Source organism: Balaenoptera musculus, chromosome 9 (genome assembly GCF_009873245.2).
Source record: "Balaenoptera musculus isolate JJ_BM4_2016_0621 chromosome 9, mBalMus1.pri.v3, whole genome shotgun sequence".
Lineage (NCBI taxonomy): Eukaryota > Metazoa > Chordata > Mammalia > Artiodactyla > Balaenopteridae > Balaenoptera > Balaenoptera musculus.
The window spans coordinates 100940480-100966416 of record NC_045793.1 but is presented as its reverse complement, the minus strand read 5'-3'; the positions used below and the strand labels follow the sequence as shown (position 1 = coordinate 100966416).

Sequence of the window (25937 nt, the reverse complement as noted above, 5' to 3'; positions counted from 1 at the left end):
GATACATTAGGAGTTTGGGGTTAGCAGATACAAACTACTATGTACAAAATGTAAACAACAAGGTCCTACCGTATAGCACAGGGAACTATATTCAATATCCTGTAATAAACCACAATGGAAAAGAATATGAAAAAGAATATGTATATGTATAACTGAATCACTTTGCTGAAACTCACACATTGTAAATCAACTACACTTCAATAAAAAAATGAAAAATAAAAACTTTTTTTTAAGAAAGTATATTGATTTTGAGTTCCTAATTCAAATTACTTTCTGCTGGCAGGCAAGATTCAACATCTAAGTGCTCTACCTCTCACTTTTCAGGATCCAGATTTGGAACACCAGCAGAAATGTGCACTGTCAACTGGTTATCTGCTTTCTTTTCTCAAAACAGAGTGTCCTTTACGCTCTCTTGTTTCGCTGAAGACCCATTCACTCCAAGCACACTTGTGGCTCAACTGCAGTCCTGGCCTGGCCCCCGATGTGGACGCTGGGCAGTGCCAACCACTCGAAGGAGCACGCAGTTACCCGTGGGGTGACACTGCCACCCCCCTTCTCTCTGCTGCTTTCTTCCAGTGAACCTGTTGGTAAATTGGGGCCCTGAGCACACACCTGCTGACATTCCAAACAGCTGCAATTATGAAAAGAATGTTAAGTATAACGCTGAGCTCAATCAGAAGTAGCCAACGTGAGCAGGCGGTCTAGCTACTAAATAAGTCATCATCCGACACACCAGGTCTTGTGCTCCCAGCGCCCAAGCCTTGAGATGGCACTGGTGTTCCAAAGGACAGCTGAAGACGGACTAAGCCCGTGACCTTCACTGTGCTGCGTGCAGAACAAATCAGCATGGAGACAACAGAACTGAATTTTCCTTCTCGCTCTACTCTGTGTGCCAGAGCCTCAAACTTGCAGTAGAAAGGACATTGCTTGTAACTACTAAACCTACTCCCGGACATATGTAAGTATAGGTCTAGGAGTCTGAAACACACACGCCTGCTTTAGAAGAGTGAAAAGTGCATGTACATTAGCAGAAATGGGCCCCTGGAGTTGCTTCCTGTGAAGCAAGTATTCTCCCCCGTATCCCAGGATCCAAACACACATTTCGGATAAGGTAAGAAAACTAACTGTCCACTCTGAGCAGGTGTGAATTTGTTAATTGGGTACCTCACACAGGTGAAATCAGGGTGTGTAGCCCTTCCCCCCAGGATATGAAAGGTGGCGTGGTTCTGACGATGCTTATGTCTAGAAGTGTATCTGCCACAAGTTAGAGATTGGTCATGGCAGCGATTAAATGCAAATATAACAGGATGGCCCCTTTGGCAGTTTGCGGAGCCTGAGAAGTAAGCACGTGCCATCTCAGCACTGCCCAGGAGGGGAGCGGTCTGCCCACCTGACACATCCATTCTTAGCCTTCGAGTCACATAAATCTCAGGAGTAGAGAAAGACAGCACATCAAGTCAGGGAGTGTCCAATGTTAATAAAGTTACAAACTCTCTTAAAAAAAAAAAAGGCCAACTGTTGGTAAGTAGATTTTTTCATGTGGCGTAAACTGGTAATTTATATTTAAACTGATTCATGGAAAATCATCTCGGCATCTAGTAGAGCAACTAAAATATGAGTCGAGTCTTCAGGGTGGAAGCCTAGAGATGGAGTTTATGGGGGATGGATTTTTTTTTGTTTTTTGGTGTTAAAACACGGGGCATGGCTGAAACAAGAAAACTTCAGGGTTCTAAGTAAATTCCCATCCACCCCATTTCACGCACAAGGCCAATCCTTCCCGCACCTGCCGGGTTAAGTCTCAGCGGACCATGCTCTCCCTTCTATGTATCTGCCAGGACATTTTTTTTTTCCTGTCCAATCCCCAGTTTCTTAGTTTGATGGTTGGTCTGGTCTCCTCAATTATATACCGTATGGATCTTGATACCTGGACCTGCTTCTTACGCTGCTTTTATTGTCATCTGCCTTTTCCCACAGAGCAAAGCACAAGGCAGGTGCTTAAAGAAGGCTTCCTGAGTTAGAATCAGGAAGTATATTCAAGGTTATCAGAGATTTCCAATTAACCTGTGAGAAACTGGGCTCCTTGAAAAAACTAAACACAGCCCCACAAGGTCAGAGAAAACTCCAAAAGGGAAGTGAAACTCAGGGGCAGCGCCGAGGTTGGCCGGTCCCTCGGCCATACAACAGCCTTGGCAGGTGTCCCCTAAGAGCCTGAAGAGCTCTGCACCCCCTTCCTTGTAGGGAGGAACTCACCCCCAGCGCATCCTTGACTCACCTTCCCTCTTGACCTTCCCACCAAAGGCTGCCCACACCTCCCATGGCCGTTCCAGCAAGAGCCAGCCCTTCACCGTCGGAAGGGGTTCTCATGTTTCCGGAATCTTCTCTCCTCCAGGAAAGCATGACCAGTTCGGGTAAAATCTTGGTTCCCCATGCTCAGGAAAAATGCCCATTCACTCTCACGACTGCAGCCTTAGACAGTATTAACATTTTTAGCAACCATAACACAGCTGAGTCAGAATGAACTTTCTGTCAACTAAACTTCCAAGTTTTTCTCAGTCAGTAAGTTCTATCTTCCCATCCTGTACTGGTACAGGGCTTAGGGACCTAAATACAGGATCCTACACTTATCCATTACAACATTTAAACGTATGGAATCTGGCTCATTATTCTAGCCAGTGAGAACGGGAGCCTCATTCTGTCGCTCAAGGCACTCCTAGCTTTCTGTCACTTAAGTGAAGAATCAAGCTTTGCTGGGACCCAGGAGCGCCGAACACATCCAGCCATCCTGCTCCTCCTCTGTGCAATGACCACATGGCCACGACTTAGCACCGCAATGTCCGACAGCCCCACGGGAAGGTCATGTGCAGCATGAGGCTTGGGCCTGAACAGAAAGTGGGATCTTTTCACATCCTGAACCATAATCCAGAATCCGAGATCTTCCCAAAGTCTGACAGGCTGCCTGGAGTAAGAAAATCAATGGAAGAGAATGAGAGGTCACTCCACATAGAGAGTCCTGGCCTAGCTGCACGGAAAGTCAGAGAGGAGAGAGCCAGCGGTGTAGGCAGAAAGGGAGGGCCCTGCAGGAGGAGAGGGAGGACGTGCACCCAGGCGCGTGACCCAAACACCACCAGGTGCCCTCTGATCAGCTATCTCGGACAGATCAGTTCACTGCCTGGATATAAAGAAAGCAGAAGTGAATTTTATGGTATTTGAATTATATATTAATTTTAAAAGAGGAAGGAAGGAAGGAAAGGAGGGAGGGAGGGAGAGAAAGAAGGAAAGGAAAGGAAAAGAAAAAGAAAAGAGATGGAGGACTTCCCTGGTGGCGCAGTGGTTAAGAATCTGCCTGCCAATTCAGGGGACACAGGTTTGAGCCCTGGTCCAGGAAGATCCCACATGCCGCGGAGCTACTAAGCCCGTGCGCCACAACTACTGAGCCTGTGCTCTAGAGCCCGCGTGCCACAACTACTGAAGCCCGCGCGCCTAGAGTCCATGCTCCGCAACAAGAGAAGCCACCACGATGAGAAGCCCACGCACCGCAACGAAGAGTAGCCCCCGCTCGCCGCAACTAGAGAAAGCCCGTGCGCAGCAACGAAGACCCAATGCAGCCAAAAATAAATGAATAAAATAAATAAATTTTTAAAAATACTTTAAAAAAGAAAGAGATGGATGTGATACCCCTTTCCCTACAGCCTGAGAATGTGACTGCTACAGCATGCCTTCCATATTTTCATTCAAATCAATTATAAAATAGTGATGATGGAGCCAATGGTCAATTCCATTAAAAACCTTCCTTCCATGGTGGTATTTTACTAATCATACTTTTATAGGTACAGCTATTACACCAGGCACAAATCTACCTAACTGGCCTGTTTGTTTAGACCAGACTTTCTATCTTATCAGCTGAAATACGGAGTGAGTTGCTATTAAATGTCTTCACGCAACTCGGGCACACTGTCAAGTCACAGATCTCCCCGTCTCACGGTCCCATTGAAAAAATGAGCCCAACCTCACAGGACATTAACAGGCAAACCCAAATTAGTTCCAAATGATCACAAAAGGCCCCTTTAATAATCTCTTTTAGATGATTCTCCTGAAGCCTTCACGTAGGTTCCCTACCACTCTGCGCTGGGTGATGAGCCCACTTTTCATCTTTCGCACGTGCGCTGTTAAAAATCTCACCCCAGTAGGCTGCTTGCTTCCTTAGCATACTGACATCCTGGGAATTCCCGCCTCTTCCCTCCTTAAACTAGGTCTCTGTGATCTTCATGACATTTCAGGTTTCCCACTAATTCCCTGAAGCACTCTTCCCGTTCAGATGGATATCAATGTGTCACAGCCATCTCTTTCCCAATATTGAGTCTATCATCCTAAAATATACTACTCACCACCAATTCTACCTTCCTATAACAAGCTTTTAAAATATTATTTAATGTTTCAATATTTATTTATTTTCAGCCTTATTATGGCCTAACATGGCAGACCATCTCTCCAGCCTTTCCTTTAGGGTCCAAACCTGCCATGGGAAAGTTCTCCATTTGAACGAAGTAGCAGAACCCTTCACCTGTGGGCGTATAACAGGAAAGGAGGCAGCCCAGGAGGAACCCCTGCAGCTTCAGGTGGTCACTCTGTGACGAGCACTCTGGAAAGCAGTGGTTCTCAACCCTGGCTCACATCCCAATTACTGGGCAGCTTTAAGACACGCCTCTGCCTGTGGGTTGGTAATCGCTCCTCAGGTAAGTCTAGGACACAGCCGGGACGGAGAACCACCCGCTTGTCGGTGTTTCCTCTCGGGGCACCCGCCAGGAACATCGCAGGGGAGGAGATGCTGTTTTGGCTTTCCTGATCGGTTTTTTTTAAAAACAGTTCTACTGAAGTATAATTGATATACAAAGAACTGTACATATTTAATAGGTACAGTTTGTTGAGTTTGGACACACACAAACCCGTGACAACATCATCACACAAAAGGTAATAGACATATTCTCATAAGTTTCAATATTGAATATCTGTGAGAAAAAGTCATTTCAAAAGAACTTTCAGGCTTCCCTGGTGGTGCAGTGGTTAAGAATCTGCCTGCCAGTGCAGGGGACACGGGTTCGAGCCCTGGTCCCGGAAGATCCCACATACCGCGGAGCAACTAAGCCCGTGCACCACAACTACTGAGCCTGCACTCTAGAGCCCGTGAGCCACAACTACTGAGCCCACGTGCCACAACTACTGAAGTCCGTGTGCCTAGAGCCCGTGCTCTGCAACAAGAGAAGCCACTGCAATGAGAAGCCCGCGCACCACAACGAAGAGTAGCCCCCGCTCACTGCAACTAGATAAAGCCCACGCGCAGCAACGAAGACCCAACGCAGCCAAAAATAAATTAATTAAATAAATAAAATTAAAAAAAAAAAAGAACTTTCATCTCTCCAATCACAGGTTTTAGACCTTATACGTGTCTGGCTGTCAAGTCAAAAACTTCACAGATCTGAGGATGAATTGACGGTTCTTTCTGTCAATCTCAGCTGACAATTCATATGTCAGAATATTTTCCTTCCAGTCTGACTTGATTTCCCTGACAGGTGGGGATGTGCCCGTCTGTGGAAACAGATGGTTAGAGTTTGATGACCTTTTAACACTTCATGGCAAAGTCACACATCTCTGGGCTCTAAAGAGGGGACCACAGTGGCTCTGATGAGACCTGGCCTTGAGCCTTTGGGGGTTGGGAGGACAGGTGCCCTGGGAGTCATTCCTCCAGAAACACATCTTTTACCAGAAAACATCTCACACTGGAATAAACCAAAATTGGTTGTACTTAGGGTGGCTTATGCGGTTTCCATGGGGAAATTCCACTCTACTTCTTCCACGGAGAAAGTATTATAAGTGCTTATTATAAGCCCTAAAATTAATAGACCAAATGGGTTAGAAAGTGCTCATTTCCCTGCCATTTTAACCCTTGAACAGCTGCTGCCTCCAAGCCCAGCTGCCCCCGGAGCTGAGTGAGTGGACGAGGAAAGATGGCCTAGACGCTTTCCCATGACTGCTGACCTTTGCTGGCTCCAGATTTTGAAACTCTGCCCTTGTGTTTCTGGGGTAGAGGTTTCTCCTCTTCCCTCCTTTCAGTAAATTGTTGATCATTTAATATCAGTTCTATTCAACTCTAACCTGGAAAACAAGAAACTTATCCTTCTATAGCTTGGGTTGATTAACCCTCAGGTTAAAAACTAAACGCTGGTCAGTGAGGTAATACTGAAAATGAAAAACAGAAGTCCTCCTATGATCTTATAGAATTGAAACCCGATACTAGGTTTCATTTCACTGAAATAACACAAGTGAGGCAAATATAAATGGCAAGATGAGCGTGGCCATGAGCTCCGGAAAGCAGACAGATTCCAGTCCCCATTAGCTCAAAAACCTAGAAACCTGGATTCAGGTTGACACCCGGCTGACTTTCTCAGCTTGACTTTTACTTGAGTTGGTTTAACTCTCCCTACCTGCTGAGAACTCTCAAATCCACGTTCCGTCCGTGGACCCTCCTGAGCTGCAGAAGCAAAGCCCCGCTGCCTAGATGCTCGGCAAGAACTTCAAGTCACCGTCCCCCTCTCCCCCTTCTGCGAAGCCCCTCGCTGAACCTGTTCTCTGCACCCTCTCTCACTGTCTGCCAAGCAGAGACCACTCTTCAGCCCCGCACTGATGCTTCTGAGATACACTCGAGCCCCACCGACTGGTTTCTCAGCCCATCTTCACTGAAAGAGTGAGACCCTCCACGCTGTGCCCTTACTACACAGCTACCACCTCAGCTCCAGTCTCCACCTCCCAGCCCAGCGCTGCGCCAGCAGCCTTCCAAGAGGCCAAGCTGGTGCCGTCGCCTTGCTTTGTGCAGAAGCAAGTCTCAGCTCTCAGAAGGACGTTCAAGACCCCTCCCCCTCCTTATTCATCTCAGCCCCTGCCGTCGGCAAGGCAGCCTACACTCCAGCCCTGTGGTGCCCCACATACACTCTCACTAGAGCCTCTGAAACTGCTTCTCAGCCGTCAAAGATCAGCTCTGTGAGGTCTTCCTCAGCACCATCCCCTCGTCCTCCCTGCCACGCCAGGATCCTCCCTTTGCTGGGTCTCCAGCTCCGACCACGTACAATATTTGTTCACCGTTAAAGGCATCTATAGATCCGCCACCAGACCATGAGCTTAAGAGCAATCCTATCTCATTCCTCCATGTAGAGCCCAGGTGCCTACCATGGTTCCCGGCACATCATATGTGTTTGCCTTCAGCGGAAGTGATGTCGCAGCAGAAGGAGACTCCCTAGGATGAGACAACACGTAACTAACACGAACCCAGAGTACAAAGTGTCCTCTGATTACGGTGTTACACCCAGTGGGGCTGAGGATGGTCGAAAGCAGCTGCCCTCACACCCTGATGGCCGATTATATCATGACAACGTTTGGGAAACTCAAAGCATTTATTAAAATATGAAACAAGCATAACCTTTGCCTCAGCAATTCTACTTCTGCAAATCCATCTCACAACAAAATAAGTTCTAGTACATGTAGGAAGATGTTTACTGAGTACAGGGGCGTATCAGAATCCTTTCTCCAAACTCCGGGGACCAGATATGTGGAGACTGAGAACGGTCTGGATTCATGAATTATAAGATATGTAACCACGTGCTACATAGCGTTACCAGCAGAAATCTGCACTGAAATACACAAAACATCTGTTAAAGTTCTCAAACAAGGACGCCGTTAGCCTGAGGGGGCTCTGACAGCTGTGTTGCCTTTGGAAGCAAACTGAAACCTAAGGCAGAGTGGATTCCTGTGAGTGCCTCAAGTTGGGAAGGAAACCAATGACCAAGAGCCAACAGGACTTTCCCAGACTAGGCAATCTCTTAAACTGTAGCCAATCAAATCACTTCCTTGTTTGAATCTCTACAAACATCTCGCCCCTGGCTCCTGGCGGTGGAATGCTCCTCATCACTGCCCAATTTGAATTGATGTTTCCTCAAATAAACTCTTGAAAATTTTAATATGCCTCAGTTTATATTTTAGCACATCCTACTAAATGGAATTCTAAAAAGAATTTTAAAAGCCTCGTGTTGTCCAAATCCATTCCTGCTACCAAGTATTTAAAAATTTGTTTATGAGCACTGTCTCAAATTTTGGAATAACAGATAAGGAACTGCAGACCTTCAGTAGTAAAAACAAAACAAAAGTGGCACTACCTGAATGTACAATGATTATAACGGAATGTGTAAATGAACTATGGTACCTCCCCAGGGAACACTCTGTCATTATGAAAAACAATGAGGTTGCTTTGTATACTGATTTAGAAGAAGATTTATAATATATAGTTAAGAGAAAAAAAATCCAGTTACAGAATATATAGAGAAACATGACATTTTAGAGGCTGTCTTAGTCTGTTCCGGCTGCTATAACAAAATATCACCGACTGGATGGCTTACAAACAACATAAATTTACTTCTCTCTGTTCTGGGGGCTGGGCGGTCCAAGATCAAGCTCAGGGTCGTGTTTTGGTGAGGGCCCCCTTCTGGTTCACAGCCTGTGTCCTCACATGGTGGATGGGGCAAGGGAGCCCTCTGGAGGTTCTTTTACGAGAGCACTAATCCCATTTACAAAGGCCCCACCCTCAGGACCTCAGCTCCTCCCAAAGGCCTTACTTCCTAATACTATCACCTTTGGGGGTCAGGACTCCACATGTGAATTTTGGGAGGACACAAATATTCAGACCACAACAGGAGTCTAGAGATCCGAAAGGGGGATTACGGTAAAACCTTTCTCCCTGTTCTAAGGACACGAAAATGCCCCCAACTTACACCAGAAGTCTTCAGTGAGAAGCCCAACAACAAGGAGTGACGGAGAAGAAAAATTCTTCTTTAGAGCATCTGTCCCCAGACCAGACACCTCCCCCTCCCCAGGCTGCTACCAACGGCTGTGCTCAGCTGCTTCACCAGCTGAAGCCCCCCTGCCCTGCCCCACCCCGCTATCCACCCTGCACACACCTCAGGCTCCCCAAGCTGCTGGGGAGCTGGGCACAGAGGGCGCAGGGCACCAGGCCCCGGGTCACAACACAGCCTGCTACTGCTCGGGGGAACCTTGTGTCGCAGGGTCCCTGAACTGACCTTGGCACCAACCTCCTAGCTGGGTGCGGGCTCTGCAAAGCCTGAATCTGGGATCTTGATCTGACACCTGCAAACACTTCACCCATTCACACCATTAATTATTCACAGCAGAGAAATGAACCCAGAAAGACAAGATAAACCAGGGTAATGTGAGTACTTTGAAAGAAGCTTCAACACTCCAATGGGAAACTTGGGCACAGGGCCTGAAAATGGCCTGGTCGAAATCGATAGCCAGAGAAGAGCAGGGCTGGAAGGAACGGCCCTTCCTAGGGCTGCACGAGATGGGCCTGAGGCCCGCCTCTGTGTCTCTACTCCCAGGGTTGGTACACGCTCGCTCCTGCCCCCGCAGCGGTGGTGTGCACGTAGCAGGTACTCAACAAAGTACACACATCAGGGTCATCAGTGCATGACCCTGATGTGTGTCCTCACTAGCTGTTTCGTGCATCCTATCTTTCTTTTATAAATCTGACAAAGTGCTTTCCATCCATCTGTTCCCTTTCGCTCTCTCCTTTGAGCTGGGCAGTTGGGGATTCCCTCACGTCTCAGTGGAGATGATTAAGACAAGTGTCCCCACGTTCTCTCCTTCAGTGGTACTTAGAGCTGAACCAAAAACTAGAATAAGTGCGCAAACACAACACCCAGGACCCAAATGCCCTGCAGCTCTGTTCCATCCACGTGGTGGCCAGAGGTGTGACCCAGTCACACAAAGAGACCCCTGAAGACACTGTGGGCCCCGGTGGGTGCTTAGCGTCTCCTGCTGTCAATTACTTCATCTGTAAAACTAGGTAGGGAGGGTCTTAAGGTTTCCTTAGTATTCCAAGAGAATACAAGTAAATCAAGGACCCCCTTTGGGTCCTTTCCCACTGGCCAGCTCTACAGAGCGCCACTGGTTCATCTTGTTTTTAAATCACTGGTGTCTAGTTAAGAAGACCCAACCCATTTCTAACCTACCCTCAATTTTCTGGAAGGAATTACCAGATCCAATTCTATTCATAAAGAACAGGAAACATGCACATCTAAATCACCAGCTTTCTCTGGCTTGTTTAAAATCAAATGAAAACAGTCATGGTTTAAATAAGCATCCATGTACCTGACTGCTGCGAAGCCCCAGTCCAGCACCTAATAAGACATCTCAGGAACCTCACAGTCTGGAGCAGTGAGTGGTCACAGGCTCCCAGATCCATTCCACCATCTGACTGTGTGATTAACATCTCCTCCCCACTGTTGTGTCAATACTAAGACCTGCAGAAGAAAGATGACTCACTGCTTAGAAAGGAAATGTTAGGTGATTGCTTTGTACTTGGCAAGCAGATTGGACCCTTAATGAGCTAAAATCCATCTCATATCTGTACCCTTGTCTCTGCTACAACACATAAGCCTGCTTGGTCGTTCATTGTTTGTTCTCTATGCTCTAAATTATTCTGCACAGACGGCCAGAGGGTGTCACAGAATTAAGCAGTATGAGACCTTGGAGATTATCTAGCCCAGGAAGTTGGGGCCCAGAAAGGTTAGGAGATTTGACCAAGATCACAGAGCAACCTAATGGCAGAGCAGGACTAGAGGTCTCTTGACATTAGGTCCCTAGAACAATTTCCATCCCTGAAGAATGACAGTGAGTCACTCTTTCCTTCCCCAACCCTGCTCGAGGCCGCCACGTGTGAGTTACTAAAGGAGTACCGCGTGCTTTCCATGTGCCTGGCAGCGCGTCAGCACAGAAGATAGAACTCGTGCCCTCAACGAACCCCCAGTCTAGGGAGGAAACAACGGATGTTTTATTTCAGCAACAGCAAGTCCGAGGATGGAGCGTGGCACCAAAGGACGAGAAGGACACAGGTCCCTCAGCTGAAACGGAGGGAAAAGAAGGGAGGGGAGGAGAGAGGGACCACCCTCAAAAGCTCTCGGAAGAGTATATATGTAGCGTGCCCAGAAAAGTCCGCTGCATGCAGTAAGCACTCAGTGAATGTCAGCTGTCATGATTCTTAGTCTTTGTATTATGATTAATTCCCTCACAGTTTCCTCGCCGCAGTGGAGGGCTCCGCCTCAGCTATGGTCTGGGAAAACTCAGGGACGCACTCTGCTCTGTCTTGGTCCGAGGGAGACACGGAAGCATGGGTGGCTCCTGGTGAGTGCTGGCAGGTGCGCCAGGGCAGTGAGGTCCGTCCACCACCGTGCACTTCGGAGAAGGCCCTGAGGTCCCTGGGCCCCATACTTGGAGACTCACACGAGTCCAGGCGGCCGACACGGACTCAGCACCCTCCACCTTCCACCTGGTTCTGCCTCCCACCTCTGCCCTTGGACACTCACGTCCTTCCGCGGACAGCGGCGGTGGGCAAGCGAGCCTCGGGGCTACAGATCTCAGCAGAAAGCGTGACATTTCTCGTCGACAGAGAGACACTGCTCCTGATCTGAGAGGCCCCCTCTGCCCACAAGGGCGTCGACTGTGGCCGTGGTGGTCCACCAGGGCCCCTCTGGACACTGGAGACAAGCTGAAGGGCCCTCCCAGAGTCACCAGGAGCGTACCCCACGGTGAGACAGGTTCGCCCAGCCCTCCTGCCCCTCTCTGGGGCAGCAGTGCCCACATCTAAAGTCAGGAGCCCCATCTGGTCACCTCTGGACACAGACCCACTGACCCTCTCCAAGCCACCAGGAAACTGCAAATATCAGTGATGATTACAGACGCTAGGGACGCGCAGGGCAGTATCTACCCTCTCAGAAACTGAACGTGGTAGTGACCATGACCACAGCCACGGGACCCCGAGAACCAAGGCCTAGAGGCCAAGGGATCTGCTGGCGAGAGCAGCTGAACCAGAGCCAGCCCCGTGCCCCATGCCTGCCCTCCTGCACACGCAGGAGCGGAGCCCGGGGTGCACCTCTGAGCAGGACAGGCGCTCCCGCCAGCCGCCAGGGCATCGAAGTGCTCCAGGATGTGACACTGCACTGGGACGCTTCCCTGACAACTGCCACCTTGGTCTGCAGTGCCCTCTGGACTCTGAACAAACAGGAGCGAAGCCAGGCCCTGCAGACGTGTGCAGCCCTGCGCGGCCAGCGGCAAGGGCTCCTCAGCAGGCCCGTCCCCATCTGCTCACCTCACCCGCCCCTGCAGCAGACAGAGGGGCTGAATGAGCAAGTCCTCGGCCCAAGAACAACTCAAGTCGAGAATGAAAGCAAAGGGACGAGACTGGTGAGGCCACGTGACCTCCCTGTTATTTTTAAATCACACTGTTGCTAAGAGGACGTATCTAGTAAGCCCAGAACCAAAGCACAAAAACGGTACATTTTAGGACTTCCCTGGTGGTGCAGTGGTTGAGAATCTGCCTGCTAATGCAGGGGACACGGGTTCGAGCCCTGGTCTGGGAAGATCCCACATGCCGCGGAGCAACTAAACCCGTGAGCCACAACTACTGAGCCTGCGCTTCTGGAGCCTGTGCTCCGTAACAAAAGAGGCCACGACAGTGAGAGGCCTGCACACCACAATGAAGAGTGGTCCCTGCTTGCCGCAACTAGAGAAAGCCCTCGCACAGAAACGAAGACCCAACACAGCCAAAAATAATTAATTAATTAATTAATTAATTAATTAATTAATTAAAAAAAAGACAAATAAGAAAATTTTTAAAATAAAGCTGTGGGTCTTGCCTTCATGGGACTCACAATAAAGAAGATAAAGCCAGCCAAGTATCATGGAAACCTGTTTACAGTTGGCTAAGGATTTGAACTTTGTTCCTGATGTTTTTAAGTAGGAGAGTGACACAAAATTTTCAGTAATTTAGAAAGAAGTGAGAACTTGACGGGAGAAGAGAATGAAAGGAGGTCCATTATAAAGTCATCTAGAGCATCACTGGAATTCCTATCAAAATTCCAACGGCATTCTTACAGAAATAGAAAAAACAATCCTAAAATTTGTATGGAATCACAAAAGACCTTGAATAGCCAAAGCAACCCTGAAAAGAACTAAGCTGGATGTATCACACTCCCTGACTTCAGATTGTACAACAAAGCTACAGTAATAAAACAGTTTGGTACTGACATGAATATAGACACATTAACCAATGGAACAGAATAAAAAGCCCAGAAATAAACCCTAGCATAAATGGTCAACTAATATTTAACACGAGAGCCAAAAGCATCCAATGGGGAAAGATAGTCTCTTTAACAAATAGCACTGGGAAAACTGAAGAAACACATGCAGAAAAATGAAACTGAACCCCTATCTTACACCACTCACAAAAATTAACTTGAAATGGATCTAAAACTCCTAGAAGAAACTATAGGGAAGAAACTCCTCAACACTGGTCTTGGCAATGACTTTGGACATGACACCAAAAGCACAAAAACAAAAACACAAAAAACAAAAGGGACCACATCAAACTAAAAAACTTCTGTTCAGCAGAAGAAACACTCAACAAAATGAAAAGGCAGTCTACTGAATGGAAGAAAATATTTGCAAACCATATATCAGATAAGGGGTTAATATCTAAAACATACAAGGAACTCATATAACTCAACAGCAAAAAAACCAAATAATCCAATTAAAAACTGGGCAGAGGAACTGAACAGATCATTTTCCAAAGAAGACACAGAAATAGCCAACAGGTACATGAAAATGTGCTCAAACATCACGAATCAACAGGGAAATGCAAACCAAAACCACACAGAGGTATCACCTCACACCTGTTAGAATGGCTGTCATCAAAGACAAGATAAGTGTCGGTGTGGAAAAAATGTGAACCCTGTGCACTGTTGGTAGCAATGTAAATTGGTACAGCCACTATGGAGAACAGTAAAAAATTAAAAATAGAGCTGCCAATTCTACTTCTGGGTGTATATGCAAAGGAAATGGAAACAAGATCTCGAAGAGGTATCTGCAATCCTATGGTTCATTGTAGCATCATTCACAGTAGCCAAGACATGGAAACAACCTGTCTGTTGATGGATGAATGGATAAAGACGATCTGGTACATATACACACAATGGAATTTTATTCAGTCCTGAGAAAGAGGGAAATCCTGCCATTTGCAACAACACAGATGGACTCTGAGGGCATTATGATAAGCGAAATAAGACAGAGAAAGATAAATAGTGTATGATCTCACTTATATGTGGAATCTAAAAAACAGAACTCTTAGAAAAAGAGGGTAGGATTTCCCTGGTGGCGCAGTGGTTAAGAATCCACCTGCCAATGCAGGGGACGCGGGTTCGAGTCCTGGTCCAGGAAAATCCCACATGCCGCGGAGCAACTAAGCCCGTGCGCCACAACTACTGAGCCTGCGTTCTAGAGCCCACGAGCCACAACTACTGAGCCCACGTGCCACAACTAGTGAAGCCCGTGCGCCTAGAGCCCGTGCTCTGCCAGGAGAAGCCCGCGCACCGCAATGAAGAGCAGCCCCTGCTCGCCATAGCTAGAGAAAGCCCGTGCGCAGCAACGAAGACCCAACGCAGCCAAAAATAAATAAATAAATTTATTTTTAAAAAAAGAAAAAGAAAAAGAGGGTAGAATGGTGGTTACCAGGGACTGGGGCGGGGGGTGTGGAATGAGACGTGTTAAGGAGTACAAACTTCCAGTTATAAGATAAATAAGTAGTTCTGGAGCTCTAATGCACAGCATGGTGATTATAGTTAATAATACTTTATTATATACTTTAAAGTTACTAAAAGAGTACATCTTAAATGTTCTCATCACCAAAAAAATGGTAATTATGTGATGTGATGTAGGTGCTAGCTAACACTATGGTGGTAATCAGTTTGTAATATATAAGTGTATCAAATCATCACATTATATACCTTAAACCTATACAGTGTTATATGCCAATTATAGCTCAATAACACTGGGCGGGGGGAGTTTATACAGTGCTTCAGATGAGCATTGACAGAGGTATGGACTCAGGTGAAGGCAGTGGGAACAGAGAGGAGAGGAAAAGAAAGATCAGAGTGGCTAGGGAGTTAAGTGACATAAATTCATGTAAGGGACGTAAAACAGGACCTAGCCTATGTTAAGTGCTGTTGTTACTTTTATACTGAGCTTCAGTACTCTAAAAGCAGAGTGACTTTACTTTTTAATTTTTAGGACCCTTCCCCTCACTATCAGCAGAGAAGAGAGGTGAAAGGAATCCAAACCAGCAGGTCTGAGTGACGAAACAGGGCTTGTCTCTGTATTTTCTGTCAATGCAAAAACACTTTCAAAATATGTAGTGAATAAATAAATGTATGAAGGAACAAACGAGCAAGTAAGTACAAGAACAGCAAGGACCTCTGACTACCAACCTCTGAAAAACCAGGAAATGGTTCCTCAGCTGATCTACAAAACAGCCGGAGAAAGAGCACAAAGGAAGACACGGTTGATCCACACCTGCGTAAGAAGTTGAATCAAGAACTAAAGCTTCCCAAGGAAAACCCACTGTACTAAGAACCAAATTTTTCATCTCCCTGTTATCCCACAACCATTTTTCTTCAACCTGACAACTCTGTAATTAGAACCGAAGCCCTTTTGCTGCTGCTTTACCTTCCAAGTGGATTTTGTCTTTTTGCAGTTGCAGGGGATTTCTGCCAGGACTCCCACCATGTAGGGCAGTAAGGACTCCTGCTTGTTGATACAAAACCAAGGCTGGAAAACTGCCCATTTCCCTGTGCTTCGTCCCCATTCACAGCCCAGCAACCTTCCCCAACTACACTGGTCTCTCTGAGATTAAAAACTCCCAAAGAATGCCAGGTAAGAAAAACATACATCTTGGCCAATTAAGAACTAATCCTCTTTGCTACTAGGTGTACTATTTCCTGTCCAATCTCCCTATATATTAGAAAAGAGAGTGTTTCTGCTATAACACAACTATATGCATTACTGAAATTTCTCATGTTTCACAAAATTCAATACAAGAGTTTTTGGGAAAAATTAATTTGGCTCATTCCACTCAAAACTTACGGAACTTCAAAACACTATCAAAAATAATAATTAATAATCTAGAGAGTTAATCTGGCCACCTAGGCAGGTGGCTCAGCAGAGCTAGTGGCTAACACAGCAGATATTAAAAATACAGAAAAACAATAGGGAGAAAATATGGCAATGCTTTAATAAGAGTAATATTGGCGGGGCTTCCCTGGTGGTGCAGTGGTTGGGAATCTGCCTGCCAATGCAGGGGACACGGGTTCGAGCCCTGGTCTGGGAAGATCCCACATGCCGCAGAGCAACTCGGCCCGTGAGCCACAACGACTGAGCCTGCGCGTCTGGAGCCTGTGCTCCACAACAAGAGAGGCCGCGATAGTGAGAGGCCCGCGCACCGCGATGAAGAGTGGCCCCCGCTTGCCGCAACTAGAGAAAGCCCTCGCACAGAAACGAAGACCCAACATAGCAATCAATCAATCAATCAATCAATCAAACTTTAAAAAAAAAAAAAAGGAGTAATATTGGCAGGTGCTGAGGGCACAGGAAGAGGCATAATCTGCCCTGAGCCAAGAGCCATACAAGGCTGACTGCACCTGCCTGGGGAGGGGCCTGGCTGGGTGACCCTTGTGATCACCGTCATCTCTCTCTCTCTCTCTCTCTCACAGTCACAGCAGCCGAGCTAAGTACTTTGTCCTGTCCTGCTCAAGTTCAAAATTCTTTCCCACTACCTTTGCTCCCTTTGCCTAGGAAGATTTGTATAAACCGGCATAACTCTGGCCTTGTTCAGACATTTTGCCCTTTGTGACCAATCATGTACAAGCTAACACGCCTCACAGAACAGAGCACCCGGAATTCCACGCTGTCCTCAGAGCAGCTGGTCTGGGAAGGGAGAGCATCCTTAGGGAGGTCGCCCGCTCACTGTGGGGCGGAGGCAGGTGAAACCAGGGGTGGAGGCCTCGTGAGGCTGGGCATGCCCCATCCCATAACCAGTCCTGTGACCTATGAAAGAAATAAATCCCAGAGAAAGATGTGACCACAGAATCAAACCAACAGAGAAGTGCAAATACTTACATATAATAGGTTGGATAGAGTCCTTCAAAATACCAGCAATGTTTTTTGGCCTCTGTGCACTGGAAATAGAAGAAAAGCTTTGTCAGTGAAAAGTAGTTTGCATATTGCTGAGAAGATCCCACGAAAAGAAACAAGGAAGGATGAGTGAATGCAGCTTAAAGTGTGAGAAGCAGGGGTTGGGGGGACGATGAACTAGAGGGAGATCCACCCCCAACATGACTTGTTATTTCTCCAAAATTTTTAAAAGAGAAGAAAACATAGGAAAACATCTATTTCCCTATAATTTTTCTAGCTTTTCATAGCTCTAAATACAAGGGGGTGGGGGGACTTCCCTGGTGGTCCAATGGCTAAGACTCCGCACTCCCAATGCAGGGGCCCCGGGTTCGAACCCTGGTCAGGGAACTAGATCCCACATGCCGCAAGTAAGAGTTCGCATGCCGCAACTAAAGACCCAGCAGGCTGCAACGAAGATCCCGTGTGCCGCAGCTAAGACCCAGCCCAGCCAAATAAATAAATAAATAAATGGGGATGAATAATTCATTAAAAATGCAGATTAAAAACAATCCATTCTTAAAAATGCACATGGTATGATACTTCAAATATCTAAAGAATGATAGAAGTAAATTATTACAAAGATTTCCCCCAATTTTTGGTTTTGAAAGACATTTCCCAGAGTCTTAACATTTCTAGACCTTTATATTTCAGAATACAGCTGACCCTCGAACAACGCGGAGGTTCAGGGCACCCACTGTCCACACAGTTGAAAATTCACGTAGAACTTTGGTCAGCCCTCCGTCCCCACAGATCGTGTAGTGCTGTCGTATTTACCACGGAAAACAATTCAGGTATAAGTGGATCCATGCAGTTCAAAGCTACGTTGTTCTAGGGTCCACTGTCTTCCAAAAGCCATATTCAAGTCGTTGATTCCCCAGTGGGCACCTATGTCTGCCAGACTCTGTGAGGCAGAACTGACCTGACGCATCCGCGGGGGCCCTGCCCTTGCTCCTTCCCAGGTAGGAGAAGGACGGAAGAGGGGGACAAGGAGGGACTTCCCTGTGCTTTCCAAGGAAGTTGATGCTGAACTTTCTGGAGGGGAGGGCAGGGCAGAGCAGGTGCGATGCCACCCTGGAGGCTCCAGTATCTCAAACACCTGACAAGTTAGAGGAAGCCAGTGGCACCAACTCCAAGCGAGAGCTCCAAGCAGAAACGCTCTGACCTAGCTGAGCAAGGCTCTTCTAAAACTACTCCACTCATGCCATCACTTTAAAAATACACAACTTCCTACCTCCATGATCCACGTTCATGGGCCCCTACCAGCAGGAAAAGGCACAGTGAAAACAAAGCTTTCTTTGGGCGAGGCAGGGACGAACTGTCTTGTCCAGCTCCTACCCCCGTGGGTGTATGGTGATGCCCTCCTGCCTCAGTCTGCCTGACAGCTGTAGAAGTTCAGACACAGACCCCAAACCTACTGCAGAATGCCAAGGGAGAGGTGAGTTCAAATGTTATGTGTTGGACTTCCCTGGTGGCGCGGTGGTTAAGAATCCGCCTGCCAATGCAAGGGAGATGGGTTCGAGCCCTGGTCCGGGAAGATCCCACATGCCGCGGACCAACTAAGCCCGTGCGCCACAACTACTGAGCCTGCATGCGCGCCTACAGCCCGCGAGCCACAACTACTGAAGCTCGTGCGCCTAGAGACCGTGCTCGGCAACAAGAGAAGCCACGACAATGAGAAGCCCGCGCACCACAACAAAGAGTAGACCCCGCTCGCCGCAACTAGAGAAAGCACGTGCGCAGCAATGAAGACACAACACAGCCAAAAATAAATAAATTTTAAAAAAAACTGTTATATGTTATGCTGGCTAAATTAGGTGAGTTATGAAAAGAGCATGAAACATGGGATTTTTTAAAAAATATACGCTTTACGACACTCAGAAGCACATTCAGGCAGCCTGAAGTGACCCAGTTTTATTAATGGAAAATGGGTTTAATTTAGACTAGGTTAGCTCTTGTCCAGTTCAAGAAATGAAGTTCAGACAGCTGAAGAAATCAATTTATTTTGGCAAGGAAGAGCAATTTCAGGTGTCTGCCCTAAATTGCAACTCATTTCACTAGAGTCTTCTACGATAAACTGAGAAACTGGGTCTTATTTCCAGGTGGCATTTCCAACGTCTCTTCTTCATTCTCCATCACCACTAGAGACAGACACACTTTCTTGGAATCTGACACTCAAGTTCCACACACAGTCAAGAAACGGTGCCCCTGATGCCAGTCCCAAAGCTCAGGACACCAGAGCCCAAGTCCAACACCCCTCCCTTCCTGCTGCCCTGGCCACCCCAAAAGGCGTCTCAATGGAGACTCGGGGCAACGGGTCCAGATTTTTTTTTAAATCCACTCTCCCCGGCCCAAAGAGATGCCCTAAGTGCCATCACGGAGCTCCTACACAGGCCACCACTTTGCCAGGAGTAACCACGTGGAGGGAGCTGGGATTAACGCTCACACGGAACTTAGAAGAACACCCTCTCCTCCTGGTGGTCCTCCTGGGCCCTCAGATGCCAAGGTCACTAGTTCCACTCACTCTCGCTCAGACCTCCCACAATCTCTTCCCAGCGTTTGCTGGGGTATCCAGTAACTCCACTGGTGCTTGTTGGTTACTCTAACTCAGTTCTTTGCTGATAACCTTTCACCATCTTTCACTAAGCCACTCAAATAAGACCAATTTTTAAAGTGTTAACCCCATTTGTTCCTTTATTAAAGATTCTCTTAACAAAATGCTGCGGCCATATTTCCTGAGACAGAAGAGAAAAATCCCTTTTAAACTGAGCTGCCTAGAAGTTAAGTTCTTGAAATTCGCTAATATCCAGGCAACTTCTTCACTACTTTTGGACACTGGACTTTTACAACAGCTTTCCTGTAAGGAATGTCGATACTGTAGCAACACGTGTATCTGGTACTTCACAAAAGTTAACACATTATTATATCATTTTACAGCTGGATAATAGGAAGAACACAAGTCACATTTCACTAATCAACCGAAAAACACTGAATGAGGACTGGGGAGTTCTGATTCTTTCCATCGCTGAGCCTCTCCTCCAGTAAACGCTGGTTAACTGCACACCGGGGTCAAAGTCGATTTGCACAGCATCCGAGAGGCCTCGTGTTAAAAATGGAGATTAGGTTCCACAGGTAGGAAGTGCAGAGGGAGATTCCTGCTGGAAGCCACCCAGGATGGAGAGCCGGTTCCTGCCAAGTGAAAATCCACCAGCAGAACCACAGTTACTAGCCTACTGATTCCAATTTCCAAATCAGCATAAACACCAGGATTCAGGGCGGAGGCAGACAGCTGGAACTTTGCAGATGTGGTCAAAATGGGAGTTTGTAAAGGATGAGTGAGGGGGGGCTTTCCAGAATACTCCCCAACAATGCTGGGCTGTCAGAGGCAACCCCATAGGCAGGCAGATGGCAGCATGGGGAAAAGCAGACAGAGGCACTGTGCCAGGTTCCACGGCACAGGGGCCAGGATGAATCCACCCCACAGAGGAAGGATGGATTAAAGCCCAGAAAACTGGGTTCCAATCCTGACTGCCCCTCACCAGCCATGTCGCCAGTTAGTCTGGATCTCAGCTTCCTTACTTCTAAAACAGGACAGATCGGGGCTTTGTGTCCACCTAGAGGGGTGGGATAGGGAGCGTGGGAAGGAGACGCAAGAGGGAGGAGATACGGGGATATATGTTTATGTACAGCTGATTCACTTTGTTATACAGCAGAAACTAACACACCATTGTAAAGCAATTATACTCCAATAAAGATGTTATAAAAAAATAAAAAATAAATAAAACAGGACAGACTCTCCTCCCTGCGGAATGTATAAGACGGCTTTATGAAGTAACTGAGACTGAATATATCTAAACGCCTGGCCAGACTGAGGTACAGCTCACTAAATCCCACAGCCACTTAGCAACTCTATCCCGAAATGCGCACCCTGAAGCCAGCTTTCTCAATTCTCCAGAACAAATGACTTCCAAGGCTCATTTTTCCCGTGATCATCTATCATTTAAGCAGAAGCCAGGCTTCCGAACCTCTTGAGAGCAAAGATTCTAAATATGTAATACCTTACACTTTGGAAAACTCCGTGGTATGCAGTTTTCCAAAGTCTCCCTAAAAACAATAAGCCCCTCTCCAAAAAGACTTTGAAAAGTAAATACGGGGGGAAAAAAAAATCAATTTCAGGGTTTTATGTCTACCCCTAAAAGTAGCTCTACGCATTCTGCAAAGATACTACCGCGATGTCTCAAAAACTGACCATCTACTGAAACAGAAAACACACTTGTTAGGAGAGGTCAGGTCGGCTACTTTGTGTCACGGATTGGGCGCCCACAATAGCCAGGATGCTCTACCAGGTTCCGGGCAAACGGGAGGCCTTCAAAGAGCTCATGATGTGTCTAGTGGAAGCACTAATAGTACAACCATCTCCTTCATGAAGAGAGTGTAAAGAGTAGCAACATACAATTTATAAACTACTAACAAAGCAGAATCTGTGGAATTGTGAGAGAACATCTACTGTCAGAAGCAATCCAAGTGAGGGAATCTAAGCTTTAAACTGGAAAGGCTTGTGAGACATCTGTACTCAGGAAAGAATCCCGGTGGTCTGTTATTGAAGGACTAGGATATCTATAAATGTAGTTAAGCCCTCCTAAGTATAGTTATCCATAGTTAGCCAAGATCTAAATAAGCCCCAAAGAACAAATCCTTGCTAATCCCAAATAATCATCCTCATATTGACATAAATTATTCTACATCTATCTCTACTGCCTATAGGAAGAACCAGGATGCCACTGTTTAATAAAATAGTACATCCTTTTTCTATGCCAAGTTCAAAGAATAGCTGTACCACAATTCTGATCGACTCTGAGAGAAGTGAATCCGCCTGTGACTTTGGGACACGTGGTAGTCAAGAGCAAAGTCGAAGGGATTCAAAGCACTGAGGATTTTATCTAAATCCTACCCCTCCTCCTTCTGTTCAGTGGCGGTTTAGGCGGGATCTTTAAATGAATAGCAAACTGGCAAACGAGGGCTTCACTAACAGAACTAATCCCACTCACACCTGGAAAGTAAGGATCCTTATTTTACTTATTGTGGTAATAACTTTAGCCAGTCTGTCCCGGGGCCAATACGCCTACAGTTTGCTGTGAAATGGTGGGAAGGCCCCAGGAGAAATCAGCCCGACGACTCTCTCCGTGCTGTGCTGGGACAAGGTGCTGCTTTCACATTCGTCAAAAGCTGCACTCAGATGCGCCTTGAGATCCGGCTGCGTTCAGTTCAGCCCAGCTGGCGTGGGCTCCACACTCTGCAGTCTGAAAGAGGGGGAGCCTCCCGGACGCCGGTGGGTTTTGTGCTCAGGACCAGGGACAGAGGCACGAGGCATGGAGAGGCCTTGAAGTCTGATCAAGAATTTACGGAGGGCTTCCCTGGTGGCGCAGTGGTTGAGAATCTGCCTGCCAATGCGAGGGGACACGGGTTCGAGCCCTGGTCTGGGAAGATCCCGCATGCCGCGGAGCAACTGGGCCCGTGAGCCACAACTACTGAGCCTGCGCGTCTGGAGCCTGTGCTCCGCAGCAAGAGAGGCCGCGACGGTGAGAGGCCCGCGCACCGCGATGAAGAGTGGCCCCCGCTTGCCGCAACTAGAGAAAGCCCTCGCACAGAAACGAAGACCCAACACAGCCATAAATTAATTAATTAATTAATTAATTAAAAAACCAATAACGAGTAATAAAACCATGCGAAAAAAAAAAAGAATTTATGGAGGGAGTGACAGTTAATTATCTCAAGGTCTCTGAATTTCAAATAATAAATAGGAATGATCTTGCTTTAAATTCCTGTATTGGAATTTTAATCAATTCCCTAAGTGTTTATTACTTAATCCTTGGGCTTCTGGACATTCATTTTTTTCAGGAACACATTTCCAAGGAACCTTGGTTTTTTTGTGTTTGTTTTTGTTGTGTTGTTGTTGTTGTTTTTAGAAATAAGAGTATGAGGTTGCTCATAAACATCGTTTATTAAAGGGAAAAAAGCAGAGAAACTCAAGAAAACAGAAATAAAAAATCTTCCAGTGTCTTACAGAAGAAACCACATCAGGAATTCATATGTGACCAGCAAATAACCAACAGAGATGCAGCACTATCTACTAATATCCTGAAGATTCTAGGGCCATGGAGACTATAAGACATAAGTAGTCCCAGCTGCATATCCCTGGGAAAATTCTGTGAACTCTCATAACTTACTCTAAATAAAGTCTCTTTGCTTTATCTGCTTTGGTTTTTCATAAAAGAATGATAGGAGAGCAGATTTCCCCAAGTTCAATTAGATCACCAAAATTAAAAGGAAAATAGAGGAAAGTATTCAAATAGAATAAGATTAATGCCCTTAAACAATAAAGAGCTTATATAATTCAATAAGAAAGGATAAAAATCCCAATAGGAAAAAAATAAGAGTAATAGAAATGAGAATTCTTCAAAGAAGAAACACAAAAGGTCAATAAACCTCTTTCAAAAGATGTCGTTCATCAGTAATCAAATAAATGTAAGTTATAATAGTATGGATTTATATATCAAATTAATTAATGAAAAAGAAAAAGACCTAGTATCTACAGTTGATGAGGGCATGAAGGAAAATACATATTACATAATACTGTTGGGAGTATAAATGTAATGTCTCAGGAGGACAATTTTTCAATATATGTCAAAAAACCTTTGAAATGTACATAACTTAAACAGGGTTATTAACATTTATCCCAAGGAAATAATATCAACAATTGTGGGAAAATGTTATTAATAAAAATTGGAAATAACCAAAATTTTCAGAATATGGGTTTGGCTAACAATATTATAACACATCCAAAAGACATTGTAGAGAAGCATACAATAGCACGGGAATAGTTTGCTAAGAAAAATAAAGTCAGTAAAATAGTATATCTAAGATAGTATATTTTTGTTATAAATCATAGGAGAGAGAAAATAATATGAAAAGATATATTTCAAAATACTGGTGATAAATGTCACTTTAAAAAGCAGATCATTTGCAGTCCAATAAAGAATATGAGAGTGGATATAAAGAGATATTGAAATTGAGGAAATATAATTGGTTGACAAAAGTGAACATTATCCAACTAGGAATTAAATAAAAAGTAACAGATAAGCAAAGTTTGTGAAAAAGAATATACAAGGCTAGAGGGGGTTACTGAAACAAATACTCATGTAGTCAGTAATTAAAACCATATTTATAAAAATTTTAACATCATGGAAAATGCTCATTTTATGCAGTCAGTCTTAAACACATTACATATCCTTGATTTTAACAGTATAAAAATAAATATTAATGTATATTCATAGGAAAAAGAATGGGACTATATATAAGCTTAACTTTATAGTGTTATTTTTGGACAGTGTGATTTCTTTGGGGTTACTTTACAAATGTCTCTCTGTTGAGTCTTAAGTTCCTCTAACAATAATCAGAAGCTGTTGTGGTAACAGCGGGCACATAACCCTAAATTAGTGCAAAAGACAGGATCCCCTGAAGCACTCAAAACAGGCATGCAGGCGCTCCTGTTCACCTGAACACAAGAGTTCTGAAAACCACGTAATTTTTTTAACATAATTAAAAATAGAAAGCGCAATTTATGAGACTGTCATGTCATCCAAGTTCTAGCTCAACATGAGGTTTAATTTATATACCACCGTGTTGGAAAACCCACCACACTCCTCCTGTGCTTCTCTCACACACGATGACCACACTCACAACTCGTCTGACGCCCGATGTGCGTGGGCTTCCCCCTCACCAAGCAATGCTCCGACACCAGCCGGGGGTCCTACGATTCAACTCCATCTGACACTACCTGGAGACAGCGTCAGAGCCCACAGGTTAGGGGCTCAGTCCCCCAAGACTGCCCTACTCCCCTCCCCTCTCAGACGCCAATCGCAAGTCCAGGTTGTCACCTGTGCTTCTGACCAACCAGCTGTAGATTGGAGGTTCCCACGACCCCCTCCTTGGGTTCCGTTAGTTTGCTAGAGCAGCTCACAGAACTCAGGGAAACGTTTTACTCACTAGATCACTGGTGTATTGTAAAGGGATATAACTCAGGAGCAGCCAGACGGAAGCAACGCACAGGGCAAGGTATGGGGGAAGGGAAGGGCACAGCTCCCATGTTCTCTGTGCACCGCTCTTCCCGAATCTCCACGTGCTCACCCTGGAGCCTGTGAACCCCGTCCTTTTGCGTCTTATGGAGGCTTCACTACACAGGCATGATGAAATCATTGGCCATTGGTGGACAGATTCAATCTCCCGCTCTCGTCCCTTCCCCTGGAGATCCGGGGGTGGACTGAAAGTTCCAATACCCTAATCACATGCCTGGTTCCCCTGGAAGCAGCCCCCACCCTTAGACTACCTACGGGCTTTCCAAAAGTCACTCCCTTAACCTAACAACAGACACCTTTACAGGGATATATATTTCTCGCTGTAAGTCACAAAATCACAGCCATAAAAGTCACTCATTTTCTTTCTTTTGTTTTCTTTTGGGGGGCCTGAGCTGCACAGCTTGCGGGATCTTAGTTCCCTGACCAGGGATTGAACCCAGACCCTCGGCAGTGAAAGCATGGAGTCCTAACCACTGGACCGCCAGGGAATTCCTAAAAGTCACCCATTTTCAATGCACAGTTTGCTGAGTTTTAGAAGTTTACGCAGCTGTGCGTTCAACACCACAATCAAGTTTTAGAACATTTCCATCCCCCGCAAAAGTTCTCTCATTTCCTTCTGCAGTCAAGCCCAGCTCCCACTGCAGCCCAGGCAACACTAACCAATTCTCTATCTCTATAGCTCTGCCT

General features: G+C 46.1%; 1 protein-coding gene across 2 annotated transcripts in view; it reads right to left on the bottom strand.

The window, feature by feature from the left end:
- VOPP1 (VOPP1 WW domain binding protein) overlaps positions 1-25937 on the bottom strand; it is a 93976-nt gene that overhangs the window by 31403 nt on the left and 36636 nt on the right. For both annotated transcript variants that reach the window (XM_036863506.1, XM_036863505.1), the window contains exon 2: positions 17065-17123. In XM_036863506.1, the coding sequence (XP_036719401.1) occupies positions 17065-17123 (59 nt within the window). The remainder of the gene's footprint in view (positions 1-17064; positions 17124-25937) is intronic.